The 20,811-nt window shown below is 36.5% G+C and overlaps 1 protein-coding gene and 1 pseudogene across 2 annotated transcripts; both read left to right on the forward strand.

Annotated features, from left to right (window-relative positions):
* The first annotated feature begins 932 nt into the window (after window positions 1-932).
* Window positions 933-8,921, forward strand: LOC111013966 (uncharacterized; annotated as a pseudogene). The gene is made up of 7 exons (XR_015792915.1): window positions 933-2,118; window positions 3,182-4,127; window positions 4,229-4,318; window positions 4,623-4,722; window positions 6,075-6,932; window positions 7,069-7,201; window positions 7,692-8,921. The product of XR_015792915.1 is annotated as an uncharacterized LOC111013966 (transcript).
* A 5,426-nt stretch (window positions 8,922-14,347) lies between these two features.
* Window positions 14,348-20,484, forward strand: LOC111013895 (wall-associated receptor kinase-like 14). Its single transcript, XM_022288445.2, has 2 exons — window positions 14,348-15,323; window positions 19,049-20,484. Exons 1-2 carry the CDS (start codon window positions 14,570-14,572, stop codon window positions 20,320-20,322), a joined length of 2,028 nt encoding a protein of 675 aa, XP_022144137.1. The 5' UTR covers window positions 14,348-14,569; the 3' UTR covers window positions 20,323-20,484.
* Window positions 20,485-20,811: the final 327 nt, after the last annotated feature.

Here is a 20,811-nt window from a genome sequence, read left to right on the forward strand (position 1 = left end):
TCCAATGAAACGGCCAATCGTGTAACACAAGCATCCTAAAATACTATTAGACTAAATATGCTTATAATACAAATAGATTCTTTTGCAAAGGAATAACAATAGATTTTAAAATTTTACTTAATCTTTGAAATTTTCAATTAAATCATTTCGAAATTGCTTTATTAATATATTAACACATGTATATTATTTGCACACATGTTTACATGTTATTTTTTTTTATTTTTATTTTTTCGAGAAAGAGAGCTTCATTAATTGGAAATGGTCACTCGGACAACAAAGGAAGTGATTTCTTGACTAATAAAGAAACGTAATTGAGATGAAAAATTATCAAGCCAAGAAGAAGACATAGAATGAAGACGACATTTTACCGACCAGTTAGCTGCCCGATTATTCTCACAATACACATGCACGAAGGATAGAGCGCAGCATGTAAGAGTTACAATATCATTGTATATAGGTTACTTGACACTACTTAATTTAACACAAAATATAATCAACCCATTGATAAAATTAAGTCACCTAATTATAAAGTAACTTTCGTCTATACTCTTCTCTTCATTGTTGGAATAATTTAAGCTCTCCCATGTAGCTTGAACTCAATACCTCAATAATATCTCTTGAAGTCCCAGACCATCAAAACTATTCCTTAGGGACGTGAAGATTTAATTTTACCATCCATAATCGTACAATTGTAATAATCAATATACTTCATGAGTTGTTAATATAAATATTGATCAACAGTAAATAACAAACTACTGTTTTCTTTCAACATCAGAGATTTGATCTTCCAAACTCTGAGTTTCTTATTAAAAATAACTAATAACATACTCGGAGAGGTGGTTGGTACAATTTGCCCTTAAAATTTTTTAACATTAAATAAAATAAAGAGGTTTTTGCAGTAAAGCTGGGGTCGTGGTCTCGTATTCCCGTAATAAATATGAACTGTGAGTCAGAGACAGAAGCCGACCCAATACAGAACCCTGGTTTTGCACCGCCGTCGGTTTTCGCCGCACGGTTCCCAATACCACCGCCCCATCCGCATCCCAATCCTATAAAAACCCACTTTTCTCGGAGCCCCAGTTCCTCTTCCACTTCCAGTTTCACTCGATTTTTTTCGGCAAAATCAATGGCATATAATATGGTCGCTGGTTCGAAGTGTTGTGTCCCGGAGCTGGAGAAGATCGCCGGAGATCAAGAGGAGGCGGAGGCGGCGGCGGTGGGCCAAGATGTGACGAGATATATAATGATGAAGTCTCCCAACTCCACGCAAGCACTGGACAAACAGGTGGTGCTGCGGCGGATCCGGCAGCGCAAGCGAGTCAACAAGTTTCGGGCGGTGGTCGGAGCTCTCTTCAGCTCGCCTTTCACGGATAAAACCGGCGACACTCGTCGGAGAAAGTGGGTCGACGAACCCTTCACTTCACTCTAGCCCAGTTCCAGTTCCCTTCCAGATTTAGTAAACCATTTTTTTTTCCAATAAATATTTCCATGTAATCTAATTACTAATGTAAGTTTTTCCCTGTTTTATTTTTATTTTATAAATTGGTTTGTGTTTCGGCCTCTCGGAGATTCCTTTCTTGTGGCACTACAAAATCATTATACATATGTAATTGTGGTACAAAATAGGGGTGAAAGAAACCGAACCGAACCGACCCGACGAACCGAATATTAATATTTCGGTTCGGTTCGGTCATGTCTTTTTACCGATTAGGGTTTCACTCCACAAAACACGTGCTGTCCGTCTCCCTCACGTCACAAAACACTCGTGTGCTGTCCGTCTCCCTCCCCTATCTCTCTCTCAGTCTCTGCGACCCATTTCCGGCGCCGACGGCCATCCCAGAGGCGAAGGTGACCGCCTCCGGCAGCGGCTACGCTCCTACGCTGTGTATCGGACTATTACGCACCTACGCTCTCGAGCGCAGCAGAAAATGAGATCAACGCATTGGGATGTATCCACGATGATGAGCTAAGAGTAAAAGTGGGAAGTGGAGGTTCGTCAGGGAGGCAGCCTTCTTCCCCAAGATTTAAAGGGTCGTCGCCAGTCTAATCGCCCGATTCTGAAGCTTTTCCTCTATGACGAAGAAATTTCCTTTCCCAACTCCTTGCTAGCGAAGCCAGGTCAATTTCCAGTCTCCCTTTTCTTTTCCTGATTCTGGGTCATCAATTCTTTTTCCATTCTCTGTTGCCCCACTCATTTTTTGGTATAAATTGATTGCTCTGCCTTGTGGGTTTCATGAGTTAACTGAAGAAAAAGGCTAGTGTATGTGCAATATGTTTGGATCCATATATTTTTTTTGTTGGGTTTTTTCAATTTGCTTATTTTTTGCTTCTATGTTGGTTGAACTGGTTGGTGAATAGTTTTTATCCCACTGATTCTTTGAGCTAATTTGCTTAACCCATTTTCTAGAAATGTAGAATTGTGTTCATATGTGTTGTTATCTCTGTTTCAGAAGCTTCTTAGTTTGTATTAAACTACCACTGAATCCAAGTCAGGCTTGAGGGAATAGGTTATAATATGTTAATTCTTTTTTGTTTGTTTTTATTTAAGAGGTCTAATTTTATCTTATTAATTCACAGGATAACTTCATCTTAATTTTTTAAAACAAGTCATTCTAGTCAGGGTGTTCCATTGGTTGAATTTGACAACTCTAACTTTGCTGCCAGTAGTAAATTAGCTACGGTTAGGAAAAGAAAACACTCTTTTATTTAGCTTAGTAAAAGGAATCAACTATAATCAACAAGATGAGCATAAGAAAGTAGAAATTGGAGCTGCGAAGCCGCTTACGGTCAATTTAGCTCTTCGTCGGTTGTGTAAATTGGTTTGGGATAGTAATGGATGGGTTCTCCTCGTTGCTTTTGGAGCCTTAACCATTGCTGCGGTACAGAAGACTGGATTCCTGCATTTATTCAGTTTCTACAGTGGTTAACCAAATTAATAACCACCAGTTTTTTATCCTTTTGTAACTGAGTGGTAACGGTTTTCAACGTGGTTTTTCTCCCTTGTTTGAGTGGTAAAATAAAAAGAACTCTCTCTGATTCCAAAGTGGATGTAGACCTAGTTGTCGAACCACTATAATTCTTGTGTTCTTGCTTCTTGAAATCTCTCGTTTTGCTTGCTTTGTTTTGTGTGTTGTTGCTTGTTCAATTCTCAACACATCTAAATTCCACCAACTGCCACCAGGAAACGACGAACAGGAAACACGAACCCAATGTCCAAATGACTTGAAATTATCGTCTCCATTTCCCTCATTTTCGGTCACCATATATCGAAGAATCAAGGAAGAATTTCGCATTCGGTGGCGATAGAATTTAAACTCGTTACTACTAAAACTGCTAGAGACGATAATCGGGAACTGAAGCTTCATCGTGAGCTTGGAACCAGAAGACCGGGAGTTTGATCTCGGAGAAAATTCCACCGGCGGGAAAAACGGAGGAAAGGAAATAGAAAGATTCCGGTTGGCAATGTCCATGGGAAGTGTGCGGAAGGATAATTCTGGTAGACTAAGCAGTGAAAAAACCGAACCGACCCGTAAAACCGAGGGTTTTGGTTATAACCGAAAACACGAGGGTTATTTTCCCCTCAGCGCCGCCCGTTCCCTCTCTCTCCCTCCCTCTCGCCGTGGAAGAAACGACCAGTTGCCGGCGACGGCGACGGCGACACCCACCCCCGTTTCTCTGTCTCGCCGTCCAGCAGCCGGCGACCAAGATACCACTGCATGTATCGGCAATCTAGATCCCCAAGTTTTCTTTCTGGGTTTGGGTCGGTTTTATTCAATTGGGCAGAGACCCGAATCAAAGCGACCCGTTTTTCGCCTACATGGTGCAGACTGCAAAGTTAATTTGAGAATCGATTTAGTTTAGTCTACTAAAATCGAACTGTTCACAGTGGATATTTCGCGGTTCATAATCATATGCTGGTTTTCTCCGATTTATGGTTAACTGAGCTCACATCTTCTTCTTCTTCTTCCACCTGGTTTCTCAATTGAGGAACAGGTTTAGAACAATTTGTGAAGAAGATCAATTGGGTCACTGTAAAGCTCGATGGCTGAGACCGAGACACCAAAAACGAAGGCACGACCGATTGTGCGACTGGGGATTTTCCTGATTTCTCAGAGTGTTTTCTTCAGGTACGCTGCTGGTTTTACGTGGATGTGATTCTCATTTCGTTTCAGAATATATTGATTGATTAATCTGGTCCTTTTTCTTTTTCGTTTTTGGTGCTCTCTAGCGTGATTTGCTTCTCCACGGGTTTCAGCTCTTTTGCTACTGCCAATGTTCGCTATGAACACCTACATTTCCGAGAACGCTCTCATGCCAGGTCATTTTCGCTTCTTGCTTAGCTTAGCTTAGCTTATCGTTATCTTATTTGTTTATTTATTACTCATCATTTTTATGATTTAGTGATTGATCGCCTGGTGGATAATTTACAAATTAAAATCAAAATTCATTAGTTGGGGAAGTATCTTAAATTGTAGGATTATCAATTTTATGCCTTGTTCTTTTGCAGTGATCTACTCTTTGTAATTTTATATATGGATACAGTACCCAAAGGTTGTTTAGAGCGTATATATGCTGGAGTACTCTTTAATTGTGGTTTGTGGAATTCTTCTATTGTCCCACAGGTTCTGCAAATACCATGCTTTCTGGTCAGGAAGTTTCAGAGGCGAACAACTTGGTGAAGGATCTAAAGGCTTTGAACTCGAAACCTGGTTCGACAGTCTTGTATGTAATTAGTGTCCCACTTTTCTCCATTTCTTTTTCCTCCTTTAACATACAATGGAAAAATCTTGTGTAATGACTAAAATTTTGAGAATAATCACTTCAAATCAAAATTTGTCTACGTGGTTTGTTATGACTTTGTATGCATTGACATTAATATGGTTTAATGTCGCATGCTTCAAAAGGCATTTGTGCATTTTAACTCAGTCAACTATTTGACTAATTACAAATTGTCACTTTTTACAAATTGTCACTTTGCAACAAACTTTTGGAACTGCATCCTAAGTACTTTTGGGTGGACCACTGCACTACCGACTGATCCTCCCCTCCTTCTCGAAGTTACTCTTACAAGACACCCCTTCAAAAAGGAAAAGGCAATTCTTTGGCAAAACTTCATGAGAGCTTTCCTTTGGAACCTTTGGAGAGAACGGAATCAACGTAACTTCACAGACAAAACTCTCCCCTTTGATATCTTTTTTGAAGCTATAGTATTCACAGTCATTACTTCGTGTAAATCCTCCCCTATGTTTCACTGCTATAGCTACACTTCCCTCTTAGTAAATTGGAAGTGCTTCATGTAATCCCTCAATTTGAGGCTTTTGTAATTTGATACATCAATGAAATTGTTTCTTACACAAAAAAAAAAACTATTTGACTAATTACAAGTAATTTGATACATCAATGAAATTGTTTCTTACACAAAAAAAAATAAAAAAACTATTTGACTAATTACAAGTATTTAAGTCAACAATGGTAGGGTGAAACTTTCAAGTTCACTTGTATGCGTAGTCCCATGAAATTATCAAGGAACCATCAACAAGCTCAATTGTGCCAATTGGAAAATATTTAAATATGTTATCCATTTAGCTTTCAATATGAACTTCTGAATGAGGCTGATATTCTTTGTCTGGAAAGGGTTTAGAATATTAATCCTAAAGTTCTTGTACAAGTTACGTGTATCAAAGGAAAGCTTTCATTAGAATGTGGTAGATGTTATTGCTTCAATAATTTAATGAAAGCTTTCATCAGAATGTGGTATATGATATTTCTTCAATAATTTTCTGATATGTGATGTCTATGCTTGTTTCATTTTATCTCTGACCATGATGTGCATGTGGATTGACATGACATTTGATGTTTCTCAAGAGGGGCGTGGATGTGTAAAGATAATCATAGTCTTGATTGTGTGCAACTTTTTTCACTACTTACTTTGCAGTGAACTGCATAGTTATCTAATTCATCTTCCACAGAATTTATCAATAGCATCTTTTTCACATTTCAATATGCATCATCTTATTCTTCTCCTTGCCTCTGTTTGCATTGCAAGTCTTTTGATTTTCTATCCATCTTTACAGTGGAATTCAGCAGATTCTAGCACAATATATATCAGACTTGGGTGCTGAAGTTAATTACCACAAGTTCCACCCTCAGTCTGGTCAGTTCCATCCATTGCACTTTTTCTCTAGCCCTGATTCTGGTATCATTCGGGACAATGTTAGTTGCATGGCACAGGTATTAACACTGTTGGCATAATAAGAGCACCACAAGCCGATGGAAAGGAAGCAATCGTCTTGGTGACAACTTACAATCCTGTTAAGACTAGTCTTTATGAGACTTTGTCTCTTGGTATTGCATATTCAGTATTTTCTTTGCTTACATAAGTAACTTGGTTGGCCAAAGACATTGTATGGCTCATCGTGGATTCACAATATGGGGAATATGCTGCAGTTTCAGCTTGGCTGAGAGACTATTACACTCCTGCATTTTGGTCGATCCGGCATCATTGACAAAGATGCTTGTGCTGAGATGAGTGTCCTTAATAAATTAGGAACAAACCATATGACAGAAAAAATGAGTCTAGATGAGTTTAAACGTGCTGGAACAATGGCTGCAGCACTTGTTATTAAGGTTTCAAATAAAAGTGAACGCTTTGAGGATAGTCTTAGTGTCTATGCTGAAGCATCTAATGGTCAGATGCCGAACCTGGATCTCATCAATTTGTGAATTATATGGCAGTACATAGGCAAGGTTTTTGGATTAAGGTTGAGAAATTTTTGCCTTTACTAGACTGCAAATGGCTCAAGGTTTTGGGTGAAGTGTTTGAGTCAATAGGACAATTGATCCGAAGCTTGAACTCTGAATGGAAGTTTGGCATCCTTGCTTCTGACTATGTTGATGGCATTGCCACACTTGCAAGTTCATTGTACTACCAGGTGGTTTACTTTTCAGTTTATTTGCCAAGAGCTATATGGTTTCATTTAATGAACAAGAATAAAGAAGGTTTTTTCATTTATGTTAATAATAAAGATTACATCCACTTAAGTTAAACCATGTTCTTCTTGCCATTAGGCTGTGGGTATTCCTACTGGTCCCCATGGGGCTTTTCGAGATTACCAAGTTGATGCAATTACCATGGAGATGTCCCCCAAATTTTCTTCTGGTATCAAGGTCAGGCGTGATGAATTCTATTGCGAGGTGGCAGGTCAGTGCTCATTTATGCCCCAAGGATTTTGTAACACATCCTCCTCCCACCCCTCAACTTTTCATTTAGGGCTCACTGTATGAACGAATGTTTAAAACTAATGGTTTCCCTCAATGGAGTTAGCTTGACATCAAGTAATATTTTTTATTTTTTTATTATTTATTATTTCCCATTTTTTAACTTCGCGTTTTACTGTCAATCTTCCATGTTTAAATTTTAGTTTGTAAATAGTTAAACTGCAGTAAGAGAAAATTTGTTTTTTTTTAACAATGAAACTTTGGCTAATAGTTTCTCTTTTTAAACGAATAGTGTTAAATTCATTCAAGCAAATTTATTGCCTAAAGTCATGTTCATGTACGAAACTGGGTTTAGATTTTGGTGTATTAAATGATCAAGATATTCATAATTTTAATCTGGAATTAAAATGGTAGGACTAAAATTCTCCAAGTCTTTTTAATGGCTAAGGATTTTGTAGTTGGGGTTGGTGCAGGCTAATTGAAGGAGTTGTACGATCAGTAAACAACCTCCTGGAAAAGTTCCATCAGTCATTCTTCCTATACCTTATGGTATCTACAAGCAAATTTGTATCAGTTGGCGTATATATGATTGCTTTTGCCCTCCTTGTTGCTCCACTACCAGCTGTTGCGGCTTCTCTCTACTCTTATGCAAACAATTTGAATTTAACCGTGGAAAAGGTCGAACATGCAGTTCCAGCAAATCCTGATGATGAGCTTATTGTCTCTTTGAGATCATGGAAATGGCTTAATGCTGCAAAAAATGTTTTTGTTGTTCATGTATGGGGTGCTGTTGTTTCTTTACTTCCCTACTTCATCTGCCATTTACCTGGTTACAGTCCTACAACAAGCTCTACTATTTGGGCGTTGCTTTCCCTGCTCCCCCTACTAATTTCGTCCGTGATTTTGGGCTTGCCATTCACTTGCACCAAACCTCCTCACCAGCTTATTCAAGAGTGCGCTTTCCTGAAAGCAATGACCATCTCAGCGGCCTTCATTGGTTTGTGCCTCATGTCAGTAATTAACTTTGCTACTGCAGAACTTGGAGCATTTTTTATGGTTTCCATGTGCTTGATGGCACATCCTCTGAAGCTTGATCTAATGGCTGGGAGTTTTAAAGCTCTTTCAAGGGCAGCCTGTAACATTGTTTTGGGATCCATAGCTTTTCCCCCTATTGCTTTCTTTTTGTTTAAAGGTTCTTTGCAAGTTTCCACAATCTACATATTGGCGACTTCTGGAACTGGATGGAGACCCTCTGGGCTTGGAACAGTGCTACTTTCCTCTACTTAGGTATGGTCCATCTGCCATGTTGGGCATTATGCATACAAATTTTACTTCATCCTTGTTGAGTTACCTTGTTTAGTTTTTTCCTTAGCATTTGGTCAGATCAACCAATTGGAAGATGCTTACGGTTACCGAACTTTTGTGTCTTTGCTTTATAGGTTGAACAACTAATTTTTACTAAACTTTCACATAGTTCCTTATAAATAGGTTTCATCTGTACCAGTAATTGGAAGGAAACAAGTTACACGTTCATGCAGCTTCTGTAAGTAAGCCTTGAAGCCTTTTTGTCACTGTTGTTTATAGTTGTAGGATAAACACAGTACATTTTTTACCCTCTTGGAAAATATTTTTTGCCATTTTTTCCTTTTGAATTAATTGGTCAATTACCTACTCTATAGTCTATATATCCAATGCTTGGTGTCTCTTTAGTGTCTTTCTCCACTGCATCTAAAAAAGTACCACATGAGCATTGCTTCAACTGAACAAACAAATTAGCAGTTCTTTTTATGATTACATCTTTCATCATTTCTAAATTAAGATTGACAGTACAGATGAGGTTTCTTTGTGACTATTCTCCTCTCTTGTTCTTCTGGTTTTTTGGAATGAATGATAACTGTTTTCAGGACATATGTCTTTAATCATCTGCTTGATAATGTTATTGTTTTTATGTTTTTATTTCTAATTTGCATACAATTTTGAAAAATTTTCTTAGAAACAAAAAATGAGAAACTGGGAAGAGAAATGGGAAAAATCAACATTGATGGACTTATTAGATTGCAGTGTAGTTGGGTGTTTGGGATCATGTTCTCTCTTCTTCCATGAATTTGGTTAAGATTGCTTATTAGCTTTTAATGTCTAGCCAAGCCCCTTCTGATCTCTAATTTGTCTTTGGGATAAATATATATATATATATATATATTATTATTTTTTTAATCTCACTATATACATGTACATGTATATACATATATACATGTATACATGTATATATATATATATGACTGGTTGAAAATTGTTATGTCATGGGAGGAAGATTTAAAAAGATTGACTAAAAATTAGTGTAAATTTAGGGACTAGATTAATATTAGCTTATATAAGATTAAATTATTTTTTTTTTGTTAAAGTAATAAATAAAAACAGCCCAAAATAGATATAAAAATTAAAAGGTTTAATGACAAAATTGATAGATAGTTAATTTATGTACCATGCTAACATACCAAAGTCTAAATTTTTTTAATTTTAGAAAAATATCAAAAGTGAGAATAGTTCAAATTGACATGTATCTCTAATTAAGTGGTGTGAGTTCGAGTCTCTACCCTACATGTACTCAAAAAAATAAAAAATAAAAAAATAAATTCAAGTAAATAATTTGAATACTGTATGATATCTTATATTAGAATACAATAGTATTAGATTGCAGATAATAATATCACATTAAAATATGTTATATAAACCCTTTTTGTAATATTATGAATCAAATATTCTCCAGTTGGCCAAGAACTAAATCTAATTTCAATGTTTTCAAAAAAAAAAAAAAAACACCTAATTTCAAGTTGAATTATTAAACCTCAATCTCTTTTGACCAAAATGCAAGAAGATAAAAAAATCCTTCTTCACCATCCTGAGTTGACCTTGATTCTTAAAAATTAAATATAAAACAAAAATAATCGAACATCACTTGTCTCATGGATGGCAAATGTTCAGTTAAATGCCATGTAATGTCAACTTCAAACATATACTTAATTTTGTAAATTTGGCCTGATCAACCATACACTTTTACATTAATTTATTTAAATTTGATGAGTTTCTCAAATTTTCTAACTTTTTAAAAATTTTGTGGATATGGATTAAGTAGTCACATATGTATATGTATATATATATATATATATATATATATATATATATATATATATATATATGTATATGTTGTATAAATCCATAATTAAAACTGAAAACAGGCATTTCTATTTTGCCAGCAAATGAATGTTTGGATTCCAAGCTAATACTCCATCGAATAAATGAATAACTACGCGTGAGTGAAAATGTCAGCAATCAAAGATAATGTTTCAAAAAAATAAAATTTGTGAAAATGGTAACTAAATATTGATGCGCTGGATATTTTTTGGAAAATCATAAAAGTTAAAAAAAAATTATAAATTATATTTAAATCCAAACGGAACAATATAAAAAAGAAAAAAAAAGGTCAAATATACTCAGAAAAGAAAGGAGATAGTGAAACCATCTCCCACCTTTTCTATGGAGACTAACAAGTAGGGCAAGTGTCCTACCTAATTCAATAATTAGAATAATGGAGAAGGCTAAATAAACATTTCACTTTTTTTTTTAAATAAGTTAAAATTATTATTATTAATATTATGTCCATCTTTGTGCTTTTTTATTGATAATTTTTTACATATCGTCATTTTTTTAATGAAAATGTAGACTCACTTCTGATGTCAATGTCGAAATCATATTCATATAAAAAAATCAATAAAAATGTTAGCATGTCAACGAAAATTTAAAACCTTAGCTATGTAAATCTTTGCAGTGAGATATTATTGAGACTTGCAATTATGTTTGTTACTGTTTTTTTTTATAGAAATTATGTTTGTTAGTTTTAAATGCATTGTCAATTGTCAAGGGTCCGTTTGATAAGCATTTGGTTTTCAATTTTTGGTTTTTGGTTTTTTATTTTTAGTTTTTAAAAAATAGGGTTGTTTGATAACCAATTCAATTGTTTTTGGTTTTTCAAAAATCATTTTGAAATCCTATGTAAATTTTTAAAAAAATATATAGTTTTTGGTTTTTGTTTTTCAAAATCAAATTTTTTTCTTATAATACTCAATTTTGTTTCTTTCTCATCTTTATTTATAACAAAATTATTTCTCACCCTAAAATTTTTTTCATCCCAAATTTCTCTTTACAAAATTTATTTTTATCTCACTAAAATTTTATATTTTAAATATTTATTATTATTTCTCTTTCTCCAAAATTTTCATATTTATGTATCTTATTTTTTTTAACCGATTACTCTCATTTCTAGTTCTAAAAAATTAATATTTTCTCAAACATTTTCTTTCTGCAATTTCTTTTTTAAAACTTTTCATATTTCCTGTTACTCTACTTTCCTTCTCATATTTCCTCATCTCTACCTGCCCTTTTCATATTCCCCTCTACTTTATCTCTCCCTTCATCCTTCAAAAATTTTATAATCTAACTCATGAAAGTCATAGATTCAACTTTTAGTATTGAAAGTTTAGACATCTAAAATTTTCATTTTTAAAAAAATGTGAATGTTAAATTTTATAATTGAATAATAATTAATATAGAAATTGTCAACTCGAATATAACTCACGTAAAAATGAACAGCTAAGCTATCCCATTTCTTAGATCAAAAGTTTAGCCAACCATACTCTCAAGAGCATTTTAATATAAAATAACATTGAGAATTTTAAAAAGGTTTTTGCAGTAATAAATACGAACTGCGGTCTGAGACTGAAGCCGACCCAATACAGAACCCTGGTTTTGCACCGCCGCACGGTTCCCAATACCACCGCCCAGATCCACATCCCATCTATAAAACACACTTTTCTCACAGCCCCTGTTCCTCTTCCAGTTCCAGTTTTCACTCGATGGCAAAAAGAATGGCGGATAATATGGTAGCTGGTTCAAAGTGCTGTGTCCCGGAGCCGGAGAAGATCGCCGGAGATCAAGAGGAGGCGGCGGGCCAAGATGTGACGAGATATATAACGATGAAGTCTCCCAACTCCACCCAAGTACTGGACAAACAGGTGGCGCTGCGGCGGATCCGTCAGCGTAAGCGAGTCAACAAGTTCCGGGCGGTGGTCGAAGCTCTCTTCAGCTCGCCTTTCACTGATAAAACCGGCGACGCTCGTCCGAGAAAGTGGGTCGACGAACCCTTCACTTCACTCTAGCTAGCCCAATTCCCCACTTCCACATTTAGTAAACCATTTTTTTTCCTTTTTTTTTTTAAAATAAATTGGTTTGTGTTTCGTTTCGCCTCCCTTAGATTCGGCTCCTTCCTCGGGGCACTACAAAATAATTATGCCAAAGGAAATTGTGGTATAAATAGTTAGACTATGGTTTATAATGAGACTTTACTGGCCCAAGTCCGGCCCAAATCTAAATAGGTTAAGCCCAAATTAAAACAAAACCAGTAAACTACCCATTGCCCTACAAAATAATCAAAATACTAAAATAGCACAAGCTCCTGAATTTCCCTGGAATTATTGATATAATGTGAAAATGGCAAAACGAAAAAGTTTTTTTTTTTTTTTTTTTTTTTTAGGAAAAAGGAAAAGAAGACAAGCGGTCTTGATTTAGAAGTATTATATTAAGAAAATGCTAATTAATTAAATTAATAGTCACGAGCATTATAGATCTATGATTACGCCCGATTAAAGGGACGGGTTGGGACCCACCCAAGTGCAGAAAACAAATGACAGATGGCGCAGTTTCGTTCGTAGATCAAAATGGAAATTTCGCTTCTGTGGTTTGGTGGGTCCCATTTCCACATATACTTTGACTTAACTTGTTCCTCCTTTGCGTACACGTGAATGTTTTTGTTTTATGTTTTTTCCCCCATAAATTACGTTTTCCATACACAAAAATTTCAGTTTCAATTCCAAATAAATATCCTTTTAATCTCGAAATTAATAAACCAACTCAAATTATCAAGCTTCCGTTTATATCAATAATAAGTATGAAATATCATGCCACCTATTTGAAAAAAAACGAGGTGAGTAAATTGCAATAAAAAAACAAATACTTTGACGCTCAAGTTTGTAAATAATCTTATTTATGCTCTCAGAACTAATAATAAGCATAACTGTATTTGAAAAAAAATCCATATTTATAGTAGGTTGGTGGGTTGTCAATTATATTGTTACACATAGTTGCGTAGGACTCCTCGGCATATAGTCTTCTCATGGCCCAGTGGTTATTTAACCGAGCTATTTGGTATTACTCTAATTGAGCTAATGAGCATAATAGGTCAAATACTGTGCATGCCCAAAATACCGAAAAGAGGTCACATGAGATGATCTTTCTTAATTGTCCAATATTCTGCTTCCCAACAAACTTCACCTATGTATTTATTTGTATTTGTTGAAAATGTATTTTTTTAAAAGAAATTAAAGGTCAAATATTTTGATGGAGCAAGGACATTTCTAACAATAAAATAGTTATTAAAGTGGACCTAAAAGATCCAATTTAACTAAACCAAATACGATGTGGTTAATTTTATATAGGAGTGAGTGTAAAAATATATAGTATAGTCGAATTAGGATCGATTCAAACATAACTTAGTTGGTAACATAATTATTATTATTATTTTTTATCATGTTTCATCCTCTGATTTTAAGACTAAAATTTAGAAAGAGATGGAGCAGAAGAATGTTAGTGGTTTGTATTTGGGAGAATTTGTACGGCAATTGTATTCCCTTATGTCTTAGTTTTTATAGTGCTTTGTCACTTTTTTACTTCATTTGTATAAGGCCCGATACATAAAAGAATAATAATTTTAATTAGTCCACATAAAACTCTAAATCGGATATTTAAATTTTCACTCTTTTAAAAAGTGAAGTAAAATCGATTCTAAGTTGGTTGTTTCCCGTTTTGAAAAATGTCCTAATGTGAACAATATTGGTGTCACTATTTTGTCAAAGAATATTAGGTAAGTGGCCAAGTTGAGATAGTTGAATTCTCCCTTGTGATCATTCAATCCACTTTTCCTTTCTCCAAATATAAAAGTAAATTAAACCAAATCATTACCATTCCTTATTACCAATATACCCAAAAAGGATGTTGAGGCATGATTGATAAATTTTTTAAAGCCAAATTTCAATTATTAACTCGAAAGAAAAACACAATTAGGATAATAAAGTCAAAGTGTCAAGAAACTTCCCCCCTCTGCTTTCCCTTGCTTCAACTCCACAACTTCCGGCACAAAAAAAAATCCAGTCCAGATGCCGAGAAAATTCCTCATTTTCCCGGAAAATCTTACCCAAACAACAACATTTTCTCGATCTTCTCCACTGTCTCATCTCCATCCATGATCCCAGAAAACCCAATTCACATTTCCCCAAAATTTCCCCTTCTTCTTCTTCTGCTAATTTCATCAGTCAACGCAGAGGCAGAGGCCAAGTGTTCGAAATCATGCGGCTCCGGCCACCGGCCTCACGATTTCCCCCACCCATTCGGGTTCTCCGCCGCCTGCCAAATCCGCCTGAACTGCACCCGCGACGGCGCCGCCCTGATCGGAGAGTTCCCCGTCGAATCCATAAACTCCGACCACATAAAAGTGATGATGGGGGCCAAATGCAACCGCCGGCTCCACGCGATCCGGCAATTCTTCAGCCGCAACTACGCGCCGACGGCCCACAACGCCATTCTTTTACAAAATTGCTCCTCCCCGGTTTCCAGCTGCCTACTTCCGACGACGATGGTTCAGACCAAATTCGAGTCCCCGAATTGCGCCTCCGTCAACGCCAGTAGCATCAGCTGCTACACCCAAAACGGCGTCGGTTTTTTGGACTTGGAAAATCTGACCCGGACCCACTGCGATTACCTCCTCTCCTCGATTTCGGCGGAGTCGCTGAGTTCCAACTCCTCCGCCGGAATCTCTCTGGAGATTCAGGCCGTGGAGCTCGAGTGGTGGCTGGAGGGCGGCTGCCGGCGATCCTGCCATGAAGATGCCAATTGTACGGAGCTAATTTCGCCGACTGATGGGAGGCCGTCTCACCGGTGCCACTGCCCGGAAGGCTTGGTCGGCGACGGGTATTCCGCCGGCACTGGCTGCCGGAAAGGTTAGTTTTCTTGGAATTTTCTTTTTTTTTTTTAAATTAAAAAAGTGGTTAAAAATTTTGTTTGATTGCGCGTGACGATTTTGGAAGTCAAAAAGTTGAGGGGCATCATGATGAAATTTGGGGCATGTTTCTTCATGTGGTTGGATTAAAATGTTTGACTTTTGTTAGTTACTGCCTTGACCAAGTTATTAATCCGCTGGAAATTCTGTGGAATAAGTATTAAATATATCTTATGAATTTTATATTATAAAGTTATTAATCCACTGACTTTTTATGTATATTCTTTTATAATAAAGTACTTTGCTTTTAAGAATTATAGTTACGTTTTGCAATATAATTTGAGTAGTTAAATTAGACGACTATTAGTAATTATCTGATAAAAAGACGTGATTCTGAAATTTAAAAAAACGTAGTTTTTTTTTAGTACAACGTGTGGGGATGAGAGATAGAACTCACACTCTCAAGATATATGACAATTACCGCTGAGCTATGCTCGCTTTGACAAAAAAATAAATAAACATATTTATGAATCTAATTTTGAACAATAACTCCTTACATGGTAAAATCAAGAATAGAAAAGACATTTGGTGATTTAGTAGACGAAATGAATGACATACAAATTATTGATGAACTAACCAAGTCGAGTCGCACCAAGTGCCCTGGTGCAACCCTAGGAAAATGGTGCACCAATCAATCCCAAAGACAAAGTGCATGGCGTATTGATTTTGGATTGAATTAGTCCTGTGACTAGTGTTTTTCTTGCCTCATAGTATCTCGGACATGCCTAAAATACATTTTTAGTAGTTAAGTAAACAAAAACGTGTTTAAAGTGAACTAAACATGCTTAACTTACCTCCAAACACTCTTAAACTAATGTCTTTTGAAGTAGCTCAAGCGTATCTAGAATACTTAAGTAACAAAAAACATACCTAAAGTCGATTATACATGCTTTGGCAAACTACTCTTTAAAAAAAAAACATGCTTAACTTATCCAAGCACACTCCAAATTTTATAAACTCGGAGAAATACAATTCAAATCTCATAAATTCACCCAGACTACTTCAATTTGAAAAAAAAAATAATAATAATATTAACTCACTCCACATATCATAAACTCACGAAAACTAATCATTCAAGTGAAAACAAATGTTTACGTATCACAAACTCGCCAAATACAAAACATCAAATCCTACCAACTCACCCAAACACACCCGAAAAATCACAAACTTACCCCATACTATGTCTAACTCACCCCATATCCCACAAACTCACCCAAATTATCCCTTAAAAGCCAAAATAGATGTGCTTATAACTCACCCAAAACTCAATCCAAATATATCCCACAAACTCCTCAAACACACTTCACATCAAATTAACCTTGTCTAACACATCAAAAACTCACTCCAAAAATCACAAACTCACCTTAACACACTTCACATCCCACAAACTCATCCAGAATAATCCTTCATCAAAAAAAAGAAAAAAGTGTTTAATTCATCCAATCTCACTTCAATCCCACAAACTTAGTCAAACTAACTATATACAAAAAAAGATGTCTAACTCATATAAACTAACTCTCTATTATTTACTATGGCTACTGTAACTATAACCGATACAATTTTCAAGAAAACTATGATACTAAATTAAAAGTTTCGATACTAAGGGCTCATTTGGTAATGTTGTCATTTCCTTTTCTTGTTTTCTCTTTTTAATAAAGAAAATTTAATTGCACAATCTCTACATGCAATAGCAACCTATACATCCTATTTCAGTTAAAAACGTTTATGTTTTGAAACAAAATATAAACGAGAACAAGAAGTAAGAAACTTGATTTTATTGTTTCCAAATTTCTATACAATTTTAGGAACATTTCTAAAAATATGATAAACAAGAAGCGTAGACAACTTCTAAATGCTTAAGTTTCTAACAGATTTGGAAACGGAAAACGAGAAACAAGAAATGGGAACAATGGAAACGTTACCACACAAGCCATAAAAAGGAAGCTCAAAGTCCCTAATAGATTTCCAAAACCTTTCAAAAGTTGAATTTTATGCACAGAACTAGCTCAAACATGCCTAAAAGAAATTTTATGACCTTAAAGAACCGAAAAACGTTCCTAAAAGAAACCAAACCTTCACAACTGAACACCTAGGTTGAGACTGGACATAGACCATACACTATAGAGGGAAGAGAGACCACGAGTTAAAGAATAAATTTTCTCGATCAGCAGATGTCCCTAATTTGATAACTAATCCTCGTGATGTTTGAACTCATTCATTCTTTAAACACTTTTAATTTACCTTGGTCCCTCGAAACTATAATAAGCGACCCATAATAGTTTGATACTAAAGTGTTGATAAATCATATTACATGGAACCAAAAATTAAAGGGATTTTGAATCAAACTCAAGAAAAAGTTGAACACGATCTTAGCCTTAGAACATGAAAGCCTTACATCAGCATGACTCTGCAATCCACAATCAATTTTCTTTAGGGCATCACTTCAAATATAGACTTTAAAGACAAAAAGAAAACTATAGGATTCTCCTAAATATTCTTTCACTTTCAGGTTGGGATTCTCCATTTTGTCAAGGTCTCACGTCAACTTAGTTTTTAGAATCCACTTTCTTTTAGGTCCTCTTCGTTGAGTTCTTGATGCCTAATCTATGGATTACATTACCTATTTATCCACGTGTGTTTTTAGCCCCTCCTATTTGACCTCTCCCTGTCAAGTCTATGAATCCATTTAATTTAAATTGTTATGAACAACCTTTGTTATATAGATTTGATTCGACTTCAAATTAGTTTGATTATCCATGTGGTTAAAATTTTATTTGGGTCTTTCAAGTTTTACTTCTTATGTTCTATTTTTATTCTTGAATTTTGTGTACGAGGTTATTTTAGTCTTTGTTGTTACTCGAAAGACTCCTAACATGCCACGTAAGAAAAATTATTAATATTTGGTTTGGATCTCCCTAACCTTCCAGTGAAATAAGATAACTTTATGGGTAGTGCACATACATGTCCATGTTAACACATTGATACATATACTTGAAGTCACATTATCCATTTATTAGAAGAATCAAAATAATCAAGTTTTCTATATTACGAATTAGAGTAGACAAAATGAACTAGTTTGAACAAATTTAATAGGGAAAATGAGATCATCATAGGTTGGCTCATTGATCCAAAAGTCCAAAAAAAAGATTTAGAGTAAATATGTTCAAAGCTATACTTAAAAATTAATCTTCTATATATTTTCTTGATCAACCAAATATATTAGGTCAAGCAGTTGTCTCATGAGTTTAGTCAAGGTGCAAGCCTTTTCACCTGCGAAGAGAATTTAAACAAAATATATGAATTAGGCAAAAGAGCATTATTGTTGTAAAAGTGATGGGTGAGTGTGGGTGTAAGGGCAATTGTTTGAACAGTGCAGCGTAGGACAGCATGCCCCATAAAATAGAGGCGAGAAAACTTTGGCCTCTTGCCCACCCACTTTGATCAAAGACATTTCCCAATTTACCCAAACACACAATTCCTTCAATATGATTCTCCTTTTAGCTTATGGCTGTGGAAAAAGCAAGAAAATGACACAAATGTGATCCTATATTCCTTTCCATTGACTCCATGGGATAAGGATTTGACCCTTCATAATTAACATTCTAATTTCTATTTCTTATCTGTAGCATTCTCTTTAATCTACTAATCATTTTTTCTAAAACACAGCTCCTTCTAATTGCGGCACGACAACCAAGTACATTTACAACGAGTGCGGAACTGCAGCAGCAACAACAAGAATCGCCATTCTCATCGGAACCGCCATCGGCGGAGCCGCCGTACTGCTTACTCTCGGCCTATTCTGCTGCTTCATCCGACGCAGTTCCGATCCCAAAGCCACGCGCATAAACACAATCACCAGACGCCGCCTCTCCGAAGCCACCACCGGCGCCTCCACCATCCAAATTTACGCCCACAAAGAGATCCGGAAAGCCACCCACAATTTCTCCGACACCCACCGCCTCGGCACCGGCGCGTACGGCACCGTCTACGGCGGGAAGCTACGCGCCGACGAGTGGGTCGCCATCAAACGGTTCAAGAATCGCGACAGCGCTGACAGCATCGAACAAGTCCTCAACGAAATCGAACTAATTTCATCCATCAACCACCCGAATCTCGTCCGTCTTCTGGGGTGCTCCATAGAATCCGGCGAGCAAATTCTGGTGTACGAGTTCATGGCGAACGGCACATTGAGCCAGCATCTGCAGAAACAGAGAGGCGAGGGGCTGCCCTGGCCGGTCCGCCTCGACATCGCCGTCGAGACCGCCCAGGCGATCGCGTATCTCCACTCGGCGATTAACCCGCCCATTTTTCACAGAGACATTAAATCGAGCAACATTTTGCTGGACGGGAATCTGAAATCGAAGGTGGCGGATTTCGGGCTTTCGAGATTGGGGATGGCGGAAATTTCCCACATCTCGACGGCTCCTCAGGGGACCCCCGGGTACGTGGATCCGCAGTACCATCAGGATTTCCATCTCTCCGACAAGAGCGACGTGTACAGCTTCGGCGTGGTCCTGGTGGAGCTGATCACCGCCATGAAAGCGGTGGATTTCTGCCGGGCGAAGAGCGAGGTGAACTTGGCGGCGGTGGCCGGCGAGAGGATCGGGAGTGGGCGGGTGATGGAGATTGTGGATCCGTGGATGGAGATTGAGAAGGATGAATTGGGGGTTTGGTCGGTGCAGAGGATCGGGGAGGTGGCGTTCAGGTGCTTGGCGTTTCAGAGGGATGTGCGGCCGTCGATGGTGGAGGTGGCGGCGGAGCTGGAGGAGATACGGCGGAGATGGAAGTGCAAGGAAATTTTGTTAGGGGAAAGTGGGAGCTGGAAATCGAGCCATGGAGACGGAGGAGATTACTTTTCCAGAGGCTCTGTTGAAGATTCGTGGCTCAGTGAACAGAGCTCGCCGTCGTCCAGTAGTTTGCTAAATAATGTGATTTTATGATCCTACTTTTCGATTTTATTAGTTCTTTTTTTTTTCCCTTTTTTGAGGTTTGTTTGATGTATTTTTTTAGAAAATAAATTTGAAATTAATTTACACGATGAGGAAACGATTTGAGCAAAAGGGTTAATTATAAATTTGGCAGTTCCGGTGCTATTTTAGTAATGAGTTCTTAATGTCTAATCTTTTTAATTTAAAAATTGAACTTTTATTTTTATACTATTTTCATCCCTAAACTTATTTAGTATACTAAATTTTAGTGGCAATTTTTGTTAGTTTGTTTTAAGAGCACATACTTGTCACAGTGTTTGAAGTCAACATCAACGAATATATGAAGCCATAAGCCATAGGCATAATAAGACTTTAGTCTAAGGTTTCAAAATGCATTTATACAAAGTTTAAAAACCAAATTTGAAAATTAAGAGGCAAAAAGAAAAAGGGTATAAAAATTACTTAACATTTTCATTAGAGATTCAATTGTCACGTTACTTT

Source organism: Momordica charantia (genome assembly GCF_013281855.1).
Source record: "Momordica charantia cultivar OHB3-1 chromosome 8 unlocalized genomic scaffold, Mcharantia_2.0 BLBB01000008.1, whole genome shotgun sequence".
Lineage (NCBI taxonomy): Eukaryota > Viridiplantae > Streptophyta > Magnoliopsida > Cucurbitales > Cucurbitaceae > Momordica > Momordica charantia.